The 12,614-nt window shown below is 51.2% G+C and overlaps 2 protein-coding genes and 1 non-coding gene across 3 annotated transcripts; 1 reads left to right on the top strand and 2 right to left on the bottom strand.

The window, feature by feature from the left end:
- The first annotated feature begins 6,437 nt into the window (after nt 1-6,437).
- On the top strand, nt 6,438-6,520 carry CAOG_09321. Its single transcript has one exon. It is a non-coding gene; the product is annotated as a tRNA-Leu (tRNA).
- CAOG_00881 (dicarbonyl/L-xylulose reductase) lies at nt 6,519-8,466 on the bottom strand. The gene is made up of 8 exons (XM_004365695.2): nt 8,327-8,466; nt 8,065-8,162; nt 7,695-7,849; nt 7,572-7,614; nt 7,421-7,520; nt 7,090-7,154; nt 6,887-7,004; nt 6,519-6,779 (listed from the first exon to the last, which is right to left on the bottom strand). The coding sequence occupies exons 1-8, from the start codon at nt 8,379-8,381 to the stop codon at nt 6,676-6,678; spliced, it is 738 nt and encodes a 245-aa protein (XP_004365752.1). The 5' UTR covers nt 8,382-8,466; the 3' UTR covers nt 6,519-6,675.
- A 141-nt stretch (nt 8,467-8,607) lies between these two features.
- Nucleotides 8,608-12,001, bottom strand: CAOG_00880 (hypothetical protein). The gene is made up of 4 exons (XM_004365694.2): nt 10,803-12,001; nt 10,581-10,724; nt 10,147-10,461; nt 8,608-10,009 (listed from the first exon to the last, which is right to left on the bottom strand). Exons 1-4 carry the CDS (start codon nt 11,905-11,907, stop codon nt 8,913-8,915), a joined length of 2,661 nt encoding a protein of 886 aa, XP_004365751.1. The 5' UTR covers nt 11,908-12,001; the 3' UTR covers nt 8,608-8,912.
- Between the last annotated feature and the right edge of the window lie 613 nt (nt 12,002-12,614).

The following is a 12,614-nucleotide window of genomic DNA, read 5'->3' as shown; positions in this document are numbered from 1 at the left end:
TTAGCAACGGCCCTTTCAAGCAAGTTAACCGGTCAACTTTCTACAAGCACACCAAAAACACGTCCCATATGCAACCGTCGCTTCTGTCGTCGAGGAATTCCCCGCGATGCAACAGCGCTTCGAGGCGCACTTTGGGAGTGGGGCAAACTGTTCCCATAGAGGTAGATCCTGCTCTCTCGGGTCCGCCACCGCTCGTATCCGAGCCAGCTGCCATGGAAGTGGATGACTACGGTGATGACTCTGGCGACATTTCTCGAGACTCAATGGTAAGGGTTGCCGCGAAGCTCGCAACGAGCGGTGCGAGCACAAACAGTGATCACTCATCCTTCTGTTCTTCTGTTCTTAGGATGTCGAACGCGACAATGACAATGATTACGAAACGGAAGACGAAGCTAACGAAGCTGACGTTACTGAGAACGATGCCACGAACAACGCCACGAGCGAGCCGACTGCACCACCGGCAGCGCCCGAACCCGAACCACAACCGACAAGCCCTAACGATCGCCTGGCTGCTGCATACCGGCTTCTTATCCAGCCTCTGCATAGCATCAAAGATAAAGTCACAAAAGTTGTCTTCATCAACATAAACGCCTGGAATCCATCAACTGGCCTTCCTTTGTTATGCGGAAGCCTCGACAGTGCACTGTCTACCACAAGTCGTACAATGCCGAGGAGATGCTCAACTTCGTCCTGGTTTGCGGCAAGCACATCTTTCTGGGATTGGTGACCAAGAGCGTGCAAAACATCTGGTGGAACTTTTCAGAAATGACGCGAATCGCCATGTCCACGGTGGTTCAGGTCGACAACGACTCGATTGCCTCGCTCGCGAAACTGTCAAACGAGACCATCAAGAGCGTTGCTGCAGTCTTTAGGACTTGTAATGTGCCCATTACTACCCACCATCTGTCCCATCTGGCCTGGGCTTGCCAGCACACGGCTCGCTGCACATGTATCGACATTTCCGTTCGAGCGCGCAATCAACCGCTACGGCCGCCTCATCCGTCCTGGTCCACATGATGACATTGTTCCAAGACTGGTAGCCAGAATAGTCAAGCACGTCGACGATGTGGTTCCCTACGTTGCTGGTCGCGAGTTTGGCGTGCTGACTCGCTGTCCTGTTACTCCAGAGAAGGTCGATAACATCGTGACCAGTGTGCTCACACGCGAGAATAGAGGTTCGCCTGTTACGGTCTTTACAGCGGCCCTGCGGAGGGCGCAACTCCAGGGACAAGTTCACGTGTTCAAAACGTTGAAGATGTCATTGTGGGGCTCGCGATCTGTTTCGCTCGCCAAGGTCGGCTGCGAGGCAGTTCTTCAGATTGGGCCCGTGTTTGCCAAGCCAGCCATGTTTTGGCGTGTCGAGCAAACGATCTACGTTGAGATTGAAGTGTACTACCGGCCGACCGGTTTCGAGTATGGCAGAAATCCCGTTTACACGTCACGGACCCCCCACACCCACGAAATCGCGCTTCTCGAACCATTTGGCTGCAGCGGCTACTGTCACGCATTAACACCCGACCAACTCGAGGGGCTGAGGCAGACATTCCCACTGGAAGACCGTCCGTCAAGCTTAAATGAAAACCTATTCATCTTCGTTCCATGGCATTTGAATATGCGTGACTAATAGGTGTTCATTGTTGAGTGTATTTGTCTATATTCTAATAGAATGAGAGCTATATCCTGAGTGGAGATGCGGTGCAATTGGTGCAATTGGTGCAGTCATTTGGCTGGCGGGGCTCGACAGCGCTCCTGCGTCTATCCGACCGTCCCCGTCCGCCCTCGCCTCGAAAACAAGGTTTCCAGACCCGTGTCACATCATCCGACATGTAAAGGCGCGAGCTGAGCTTGCCTGGAGCGCAGGAGCATGGTTGTGCTGATCCCAATGGTCCGCCAGCCAATCCAGCCTCATCGTCGGTTTGCGGTCCAGCACGGTCCCTGCTGTCCGAATTCAACAACAGTGCACTACAATCGACACATACATCACAGTGCAAGTGAAAAAAGCGAGCCAAACTGACGAATTCGAGTCTCAAGACGATGAGGGGAAAACGAGCGAAAAAACTGGACCGACCGGAATCCGGTAAAATTTTCCACTGTGTTGACTGGTCTCAGGTAATCCATCTCACTTTGACTCACGCGTGCGAGCGGTGATTGTAGCAGAGGGCTTTTAGAAGACTCACCGATGGAAGGGACGGACAGTCTGGACTTGGGGTATATCGGCGAGGCTGGAGCAAATGTGATTGCTGAGTTACTCAAGGTGAACAAGAAACTGCGCTATCTTCAGTAAGGCATCACTCATTCAACGATGCTTGGCCAGATGTGATCCAGCAAACGAATTCAGAGTGCTCACTAATGGAGAGAATGGACAGGCTCCAGCAGAATCAGATTGGTGATGCTGGAGCGCATGCAATTGCTGAAGCACTCAAGGTCAACACAGGGCTGATTGTGCCCTGGTAAGGCATCTCACTTTACTGATGCTTGTCCTCTAGGGCCGGTTCGCCGGTCAGCAAGCAAAATACTGTCTGAAGGTCGTCAGCGGTAGCAAAGCGTGGAAGTAAGGAGAATGCAAGAGGATTGACCTGGTCGTAAATGCTGCGCAACATAAATGAGCAATCGGAAGGCAAACTCCATCGGTTGGAAGCAGCTCGTGTGAGCGTCAATGGCTTCGTTTCGCAAGGACAACTTAGCTTACGTAGGACCCTTTTGGCCGGTGTCTGTGCGTTTTCTGATTGCTTGGGAACAAACATTGCTAATGCAATTCCGCGCTAGACTGTTGAGCAATGCAACGAGTAAGCAGGATGTATGGCTCACCCTGGCTCAAAGTCAAAGTGCACGACACCATACAAAATATCCCTCAGCTTCGGGTTCACCTTGAACGCTTCGGCAATCGCCTGGGCTCCAACATCGCCAATCTGATTGTCTTCCAAACTGTGCGTTCCATCCATCAGTTAGCTCTCTGCGCCAAGTGGAATTTTGAGGGATAGCGGCCTTACAAGAGAGTCTTCAGGTTTGTGTTCATTTTGAGTGCCTCAGCAATCGCCTGCGCTCCCGCATTACCAATCTCATTCTCACTCAGACTGTGCATCCCTCCATCAGTGAGCATTGGAATGCCTCTGCTGAATCATCCACTCACAAGCATCAGTAAAGTGAGATGCCTTACCAGGGCACAATCAGCCCTGTGTTGACCTTGAGTGCTTCAGCAATTGCATGCGCTCCAGCATCACCAATCTGATTCTGCTGGAGCCTGTCCATTCTCTCCATTAGTGAGCACTCTGAATTCGTTTGCTGGATCGCACATACACAAGCATCGTTGAAGAGAGATGACTTACTTACAAGAGACCAGTCAGGGTCTTGTTCACTTTGAGTGCCTCAGCAATGGCCTGCGCTCCAGCTTCGCCAATCTGATTCTCATTTAGACTGTACATCTCTCCATTCGTGAGCATTTGAATGTCATCTGCTGAATCAGTCACTCGTGTCCTTCAGTCAAAGAAAGATGCTTTACTCGAGCCTCGTCAGCGTCGTGTTCGCTTGAAGAGCCTCAGCAATCGCGTTCGCTCCAACTTCGCCAATTTGATTCTTATTCAGACTGTCCGTCCCCTCCATTTGTGAGCCTTTAAGTGCCCTCTGCTACAATCACGCGTTAGTCAAAGTGAGATCGATTACCTCAGACTAGTCAAGGTCGTGTTCACTTTGAGTGCCTCAGCAATGGCCTGCGCACCAGCATCACCAATCTGATTCTGCTGGAGCCTGTCCACTCCATTCGTGAGCACTCTGAATTCGTTTGCTGGATCACACCTGCACAAGCATCAGTGGAAAGTGATGTGACTTACACGAGACACGGCAAAGTCGTGTTCACTTTGAGCGCCTCAGCAATGGCCTGCGCTCCAGCATCGCCAATCTGATTCTCACTTAGACTGTACATCTCTCCATCAGTGAGCATTGGAATGTCATCTGCTGAATCAGTCACTCGTATGCTTCAGTCAAAGAAAGATGCTTTACTTGAGCCAAGTCAGGGTCTTGTTCACTTTGAGTGCCTCAGCGATGGCCTGCGCTCCAGCTTCACCAACCTGATTTTTAGCCAGACTGTCCGTCCTCTCCATTCGTGAGCATTTTGAAAGTCGTTTGCATCATCAACATTAGATGACTTACCCGAGCGAAGTCAGCATCTTGTTCACTTGGAGCATCTCAGCAATCGCCGTCGCTCCAGCATCGCCAAGCTTATTATTGTACAAACTGCTCAGTCATTAGTAAGCACTCTGGGCACCTCTGCTGGATCCTCGACTCACATCAAAGTGAGATGACTTACCCGAGGTGAGTGACTGTTGTGTTGACTTTGAGCGCTTCAGCAATCGCCTGTGCTCCAGCATCGCCAACCTGATTCCCATTCAGACTGTACATCCCCTCCATCAATGAGCACTCTGAATTCACCCTGTTGAGTGAAAGTGACACCCCTTACTCGAGGTCGGTCGTCTTGTTCACTTTGAGTGCCGCAGAAAGTGCCTGGGCACCAGCATCGCCAATCTGATTCTGCCATAGGCTGTCCGTCCATCAGTGAGCACTCTAAATGTCCTCTGCTGACATCACCCACTCACACGCATCAATGGAAGCGAGTTGCCTTACCCGAGGTGCGCCACTGTCGTGTTCACTTTGAGCGTCTCAGCTATCGCCCGCGCTCCAGCATCACCAATCTGATTCGCACTCAGACTTGTCCGTCCCATTCACCACTGAGCACTCTGAATGCCTCTGCTGAAACCACTCACTCACATGCACTAGTCAATGTGAGACGACTTACTTGATTTGAGTCAGCGTCGTGTTCACTTTGAGTGTCTCAGCAATCGCCCACGCTCCAGCATCACCAATCTGATTCCAGTTCAGACTGTCCGTCCCATTTACCACTGAGCACTCGTAATGCCCTCTACTAGATCGCCCACTCACATGCACTTGTCAAAGTGAGACGACCTACTGGAGTACAGTTACCGTCATATTGAGTTTGAGCGTCTCAGCAATCGCCCGCGCTCCAGCATCACCAATCTGATTCCAGCCCAGACTGTCCGTCCCCTCCAATAGTGAGCCACTCTTGATGTCCACTGCCGAAGCCACTCACGCTCCACACTCGAAGCGAGATGACTCACAAGAGTTTCTCCACGTTCGGGTTGCCTTTGAGTCCCTCAGCAATCGCTTGTGCGCCGGCATCGTCAATATGCTCGAACGGCTGGCTGTCCTCCATTTCATCAGTAAACATGTTGTCGTCCAATATTTCCGGCTTTTTCTTACCCGAACCATTCACGCGCATTCTTGACTTTGTCGTACAACTCGCGCTGTCTCGCGCTCATACTTTGATACGACAGCATTGTTGACTTTCGATCTATCGGAACAACGCGGTTCTTTCAGTCAGTCTTATTGGTTGTGCTTGCACAAATCATCACTCAAACGCAGAGTGCAGACTCCAGGCGGTGTCAAACGCACGAAAAGTACGGCAGCGACGCAAACAAAGAAAAAAAAAAAGCGCCGCCACAACAACAACGAACAAAGACTAACATCAAGAAGACTGAGAAACACAACAGCACAACAATGGCATAGACGAGGATGACAAGTACGGACGCCGACTTGAAACATGAAGGAGAGAGAAAACAAAAACAAAAACAAAAACAAAAAAGCCCAATCGCGCCAAGCTGCTCGGACCTTGGCGCACACACCAATACAAACTGCTCATTGTGAACAAGAAGCACGACCACTCCCACTGAGCTGCGTACGCTAATTCCAGCGGCGCAGCTCAGCGAACTTTTGTTGTTATGACGGTGTGAGTACACATCGGTTTGATAAAACAAAACAATAGCTTTCAAGCACTTTTCTCGTACGCCTTCACTGGTGTGCGTTAAAACGACATTCAACTGTCTCATATCCTACGCTCTTTTTTTTTGTTTTCTTTGTTATTCTTCTTAAGCTTTCGACGGGGGAAAAAAAGAGCTTTAGACGGAAAAAAAAAGCAGAAAAAAATCAGTTCTTGGTGTTTTCTCACCCTTGTCTTTCTTTCGTATTTTCTTCCGCCTTCCTCGAATTTGTTTTGCATGGTTTCTTGATAGAACATTGACAAATATGTTTGTCTGTCAGTTGTCAAATTTTGATGCAACCGGGATCGTTTCTTGAGTTGTTTTTGTTTCTCCACTTTCTAAGCGCACATTTCTCGCCTTGTCGCCCCCACATATCCGGTAATCCTGACAGTATCTGCTCGTTTCTGTTGCTTGATTCGATTTTCGTGTGTGTCAGATGCTTTCGCGTCGTATTCTGACGTCTAGATTCAAGTTGTTTGGCCGAATGTCCTAAAGTTGACAAGCAAACCCAGCATTTTGGTTACAGTTTGGCAGCTGTGGAGTTTGGTTGCATGTCAGTTTGGCAGCTTCATTCGATCCTATCGCATTTTGCCCCGTGGTCGCTGTAACGTGGTTGTGGCGGAGCTGGTCTAACGCGTCAGATTAAGGCTCTGATCACTTCGGTGGCCTGGGTTCGAATCCCAGCAACCACATTTTTTTTCGTTTTTTTTTTTCGTTTTTTTTTTCGTTTTTTTTTTTGGGGCTTCGTTCAGTTTGTTGCTTCCTTCCTGCTTCCTTCCACTCGTGATGCCAGTTGTTTCGATCTACAAGCGCACAGTGCACATGCCATCCAAAGTCATCGTGGAGCTCAGTCAATCAGCAAGCCGCCATCAATCGGAAGGAAAGTGCCGTTGATCATGTCACTGGCATCACTGAGGAAGTAGAGGATGGCGTTGACAACGTGCGGCACCTCTGGATTGCGCCAGTGCGATATTTCATCGATCGACAACACAAAAACAGTTTGGTCAGTTTGTGTGCACAACCCTCGCGACTCAAACCGCCGGCAAGCAGATATATACCAGGGAACTTTCCCAGAGGGATGCGTGCCAGAACTGGGCCAGCCTTGGCAGGGTCAGACCAGTTTGCGCGGCCCATCTCAGTCATGACAACCGTGGGATTGACGCTGTTGGTTCGAATCTGTCCCGGCCGACAACACACGTCCCAACAGTCAATTCGTTCGTCGAGCTTGAACTTTCAATGTGGGCCAGTTGCGAGCACTCACCTTGTGCGGACCAAGCTCCAATGCCATCATGCGGGTCAATTGGTCCAGAGCGCCTTTCGATACACCTTTGTTTGGGAACAGCAGCACACATGAGCAAATGGGCAACCTTTCGCATCTAGCACAAAGCTGCATGCAAATTCTGGAAAGAAGAAGCAGAAGGAGTATGTGTGTGTGTGTGTGTGTGTGTGTGAGGGGGGGGGAAGGAAAAAAAAAACACCAACAACAACACCAAAACCAAAAAACAATACCAGAAACAAAAACAAACAAAACACAAGATCCTCCCCCCCCGCTTCTTCCAATAATCGACCAGTTCATTCAAATCGCGCCTTACAGTACGACGTGTGGTCGACCAAGGCCAACGTAGATGCGACGCTGGAGACGTTCACAATGCTCCCGCCAGTCTTCCGCTCCACCATTCCGCGCGCCACAAGCTGTACGATCGTGAGCACGGGTCAATTCACTCATCCAGCGCAATACATTACCTGCGACACGACAAAGGCGGCGCGAACATTGGTGTCGAGCGTTCTGCGGCATTTTCGACAATGGCGGTGGGTGAGTATCGTGCGCACCACGTACGAACACTCTCAACGTCAAAATGCACCTACGCGTCAAATCGTTCGAGTGTAGTCGACAAGAACGGCTCATTCATCGCCACGCCGGCACAATTGACCAACAAATCAATAGGGCCAACGTTCTGGAGGGCGGCTTGAACTTGTGCAGCATCAGCAATGTTAACGCAGACTGTCCTGATTGCAGGGAACTGCACGATTGTTGTCGTTCCAGCGAAAACCAGTCAAGGATGCAAGGAAAGGCAGTGACACCCATCAATTCAATGAGTACCATGCTGAAACGAGCCAAAGCAGGGACGTCCATGCACACACTACACCACTGTGGAGTGCACACACGACTACACGACACTACACGACAGTGGAGTGGGCGAGAACCATTGTAGTGGTAAATATTTTTGTCTGGTACCTGCTGCTTGAGCAACGTGAGATCGGCCTCAGTTCGACTGACGGCAGTGACAGTCGCACCAGCGGCCACCAGCGCAATCACGACATCACGACCGATTCCTACAAAACCCCAGGGATACAGGGCCCGGGACGACGGCCAAGGCGACGAAATCGTGAGCCAAGTTGCATCTCATTTCTAGCGCTGCGCCGCACTTGTGTCTCGCACTCAGACAGACACACTCCCACACAAACCATCTCGATGCACATGATGAATGAACAAGCACCTTTGCCTGCACCAGTGACCAGCGCACGCTTGTTCTCAAAGTGAAACGTAGCCATGCTCCAATCAGTCCAATTTGACAAGGTCGTTCTTTTTAGCGACGAGAAGTGACTGTCCACTTCAACTGATTGGAACAAAACAGTGTTCTTCTTGAATACTGTACCTTGACATTGATGAGGCTGGCGGAAACGAAGCATAGTTCACGGCAGTGGAAGCCTTTCATCAATCAAAACAAACACAAAAACAAAAACAAAAACAAAAACAAAAAAAAAAAAAAAAAAATTGTGCCGATTCAACGCAGACAAAGTGACAAGGCTTTCAGACACAGGAACGACATTGATTGTACATGAACGAAAAAAAAAAACCATCTAGAAACAGCAAGAATGACAACCGACGAGCATCCGCCAGGGACAGCTCGACCAAAAGCAAACAACCAACAAGTAACAAAAAAAAAACCGAGAGAAACAGCCACTCATCTTATCTAGTTGAGATGAGAATGTGGGGGGGGGGTAGAGAACATTCAACAAACGAGACAACGAGAGGGAAGGAGAGAGAGAGAGAGAGGGAGAGAGATAGAGAAAAAGAGAGGATTAAAAATGTAATTCGCCCATGCTCAACGTGGAGGGATTGGGAGAGGGCAGGTCCAAGGCGAGTAAATCCGGCTCAGAGTAGAGATGAGCATCGCTAGTCGTGGTGAAATCCAACGGAAGCATGGACGGCGCACTGGTGACAGCAGAAGCATTCGACAACAGGGACGAAGTCGATACAGCGCGTGAAGACGAGCCGGACGCAGAAGCGGACATGTCCATGCTCAGCAAGTGTTGCACAAGATTGTGGTGGGCTGCTTGCTGCTTCGCTTGCTGTTGAAGTTGCAGCTGTGGTTGCTGTTGCTGCATCAACTGGACAAGTAGCTGCTGCTGCTTTTGCTGCTGCTCTTGCTCAACCAGCTGGTGGTGCTGTAGTTGCTGCAAAAATTGAAGCTGAGTTTGATACGACTGCTGTGCAGAGGACTGCGCCTCGGGTATCTCAGACAGGACTTGTCCTGGAGGGGAAGTGTTTTGGGAAAGACCGCCAAAGTTCAACGGGGATCCGAGGTGAGGCGAACGTGGCGAGCGAGACGACGCGATGCGCGTTGTCGGCGAAGGAAGTTGGCCAAGCACGGGGCTGGACAAGGTGAATTGCTGGAAGCTTGCCTGCAGGTCGTCAGTGACTTTCGGTTGAGCAAACATGTTGAACAAACCACCAGCGGACTGAAGCAGTTGGCAAGTCACATGCTGGTCAGACATGAAGGCCCAGTCCAGGGCGGTGTTCCCAAAGTTGTCCCGCTGGTTGATGGAAGCGCCCGCGGTGACAAGCTGGGTCACAAACTTGTTCCATCCAAACTCGGCGGCAACGTGTAGCGCAGTGAGCCCCGATGACTGAACATTGCTGACAGAGATTTGCCCGTCAGGCCCGATAGGCAAATCGATTGGATTGAGCGTATGCTGCATCCCGCACTGTTGCAAGACTGCCTGGCTCCGTGCAAACAGGTTGTCTTCTAGGGGTCGAAGTTGTCGGAGAAGGTTTCGTGGAGCGCCACCGCCGAGAACTTGCTTCTGAAGGGGCTCACTGTGTGCGAGCTGCGTTTGTTGATTCTTCAAATGCAGCTTGTGAAGCACAGCATTCAGTTGGCGTTCTGTGATTGCGCCTGTTGGTGGAGAACAGAAAAGAGAAACCAAGAAGGAAAGACGACAAAAGGAAGAAGAAGAAGAAGAAGGAGGATGAGAAATGTCACACAGGGTATTGTTGTTCTCGGTGGCAAAAGCTGTTTCCCGAGCATGGTACCTTCTACATCCTTGAACGCAAATCCCAGCGAATTTGACGAGCAGCAAACGCGATCCGCAAGCTTGTAAAAGCCAACAACTTCCAACCGATTGCCTCGCTGGAGTGAAGCACCGCATTCGGAGCGCGACGGAACTTTGAACATACACTGGACTGTGCCATCGATACCGAGGTTGACACTGTCCAGCGTTGGGATGGCGTTTCCAAACATGACACCAACGTCCGTCATCACTTGACCAGCGGAGCCGACGCGCATCGTGGCGACGCACGCCGAGCCTTCAGGCGCCTCGTACACTGAAAGACTCACCAGCGTGAAGTCTACACAATAAAGAAGGAGCAAGCAGACGAAACGTTGAGTGAGCCCACAAGCGAACGGAAAACTAAAGTTTTTTTTTGTTTGTTAAAAAAAGGGGGGGGGGGTGGGCAACAGGTCTTACCAGGAACCAGATTCATGGCGCCACTCGACAGGACAACATCAGCAGCGTTGAAACTAAGAGCTGCGGGCGTTGTGAGTGGTGCAAGAAGCGACTCCATGGAAGAGAGAAGGCTATGATCGGGTGATGGAGAGGAAACTCCCGAATCTGTGTTCAGTAAAAGCGCAACAAAGTGAGAAAACAGCAGCAAAATGAAACAATCCAAACAAGAAATTCCCCTCGTACGTTGTAGATGATACAGCGCTGCCACGCTCGGCGAGCGGGGGGACTCGAGCGGAGAAAAGACATCCTCGGCCATGGAATCTGCCGAAGAGCCCATCGAAACTGAGCGAAATCGCTGCATTTCGCTATCGGCTAGATCGGAAGGGAAAGCGCTACGGGGGCGCGGATCCAAGCTGTCATTATTATTGCTGCTGGCGCGTGGCGAGGAAGGCTTGTCGTGCGGCAAGAGCGTGCCGCTGCCGGTACGCCTTCGAAATTCGGGAGCCATATAAGGGGCTGACTGACAGCGTCGGAGGGTGGTAGAGAGCGACCGCGTTCGGTGAGACTTGAACGATCCGCCAGTGCCTGCAGAGTTGGGCTGTGCAGGAGGAGTTTGGCCGGGCGCGAGCTGCTGCGACGAGCCAGAAAGCGGCGAGCCCGTCGAGGCAGTGGAGCCAAAGGCCTCCGCGGACATGGTGCCCGACCCGAGGTCTGAGGCAAACCCACTGGCATCCGACAAGTCATCCTCGCTGGCGGAGGCGATCATTTCGCTGCCCGGCCTTCGCCGACGCGGGTCGCGAGGACCGTCGACCGTCATCTTGATGACTTCAACGAGCTGTGCGACTATCGGGGTTGGTGTCGTGTGGATGGTGATGGACACGGTCAGCCGCTTGCCACGGCCCGAGCGACCCATAAAGCGCAGGTCGGAAAAGGTGGCCGTGTTATTGCTCATGACTGTCGCAAAGTTGCGCATTTCAGCGATGGCATGCTCGTCGTTGCCCGCACTAACGGTGACCTCTGTGTCGTCTGGCACGTTGACTTGAGCGTAGACGACGAACGGCGCAGGGAGCGACTTGTTGCAACGCCAGTGCTCCGGAAGGTTGGAGCACAGCACTTGCGGGTGGGTTGTCGAAACGATGGACGACACGAACGGAAAATCCTGCTCGCTGTTGGCTGTGACGTCCTCCGACGACGTCGACGTGGTGCGCGAAAAGCTCGAAGACCGCGAGCTCTGCAGCACCCGGCGTCTCGGAGGGCCCACCAGCCCTGCGCCGCCCGCAGTCGAGCTGCTCACAGCCGATGCAGGTGAGATTGGCGAAGTTGCTGCAGCAGTCGCTGTCAGGCTCATCTCGTTTCACAAAGAGGCGGGGCCGCCAGCTGGGTCACAGAGCAGAGGTATGGAAATGCAAAGAAGAGAGAGAGAGAGAGAGAGAGAGAGAGAGAGAGAGAGAGAGAGAGAGAGAGAGAGAGAGAGAGAGAGAGAGAGAGAGAGAGAGAGAGAGAGAGAGAGAGAGAGAAAGAGGGAAAATGAGATACGACGGGAATCGACCTAATGGGACAGCAGCAGCAGCAGCAGAAACAAGAAGACATTATCAGTCAAATCAGCACACATGTCCACACTTCTTCATCAGAAAAACCAGAAAAAAAAACACACCAAACAAACATAATTGATGAAGCAAATTTCCGCTCAAAAATAAGATTGAATGAAAAAAAAAAAAAAAAAAAAAAAAGGCCCAAAGCTTTGCGGTGAAGATGCGGGTTGAGTGAGTGAGTGAGGGTGTCAGTTTCGCCTTTTGCACCGCTTGTTGGTCAGTGTTTTGTTGATATTGCTGGAGTGCAAGAATGAGAAGGATGCAAGTTAAAAGTCGGAGGTGAAGGGGGGCATCTGCCTCACGCAAGCAAATGTCACGAACAAACCAGCTTGGGGAAAGCTGTCATCCGGTTTTGCTATTATTGTTCGTATTCGACTACAAGAACAAATTTGTTGAAAACTGGGAGCAAAACAGTGGGGTAGAAGGAGGGGAAAGGGGGTTGTTCATCCAGAGCACCCAACGC

This window comes from Capsaspora owczarzaki, assembly GCF_000151315.2.
Source record: "Capsaspora owczarzaki ATCC 30864 unplaced genomic scaffold supercont2.1, whole genome shotgun sequence".
Lineage (NCBI taxonomy): Eukaryota > Filasterea > Ministeriida > Capsasporidae > Capsaspora > Capsaspora owczarzaki.
Note: the sequence above shows the minus strand (reverse complement) of the source record. Positions and strands in the feature narration are given on the sequence as shown.

Bases quoted from the DNA above. Each gene is read 5' to 3' on its own strand.
- CAOG_00880 (XM_004365694.2), bottom strand. From the start codon at position 11,907: ATGAGCCTGACAGCGACTGCTGCAGCAACTTCGCCAATCTCACCTGCA. The intron at 10,725-10,802 runs GTACGAGGGGAA...TACTGAACACAG, and splicing joins AGCGCTGTATCATCTACAAC to ATTCGGGAGTTTCCTCTCCA. The intron at 10,010-10,146 runs GTACCATGCTCG...CTCCACCAACAG, and splicing joins TGCGTTCAAGGATGTAGAAG to GCGCAATCACAGAACGCCAA.
- CAOG_00881 (XM_004365695.2), bottom strand. From the start codon at position 8,381: ATGGCTACGTTTCACTTTGAGAACAAGCGTGCGCTGGTCACTGGTGCA. The intron at 7,850-8,064 runs GTACCAGACAAA...ACAATCGTGCAG, and splicing joins TCACGTTGCTCAAGCAGCAG to TTCCCTGCAATCAGGACAGT. The intron at 7,615-7,694 runs GTAGGTGCATTT...AAAATGCCGCAG, and splicing joins ACACTCGAACGATTTGACGC to AACGCTCGACACCAATGTTC.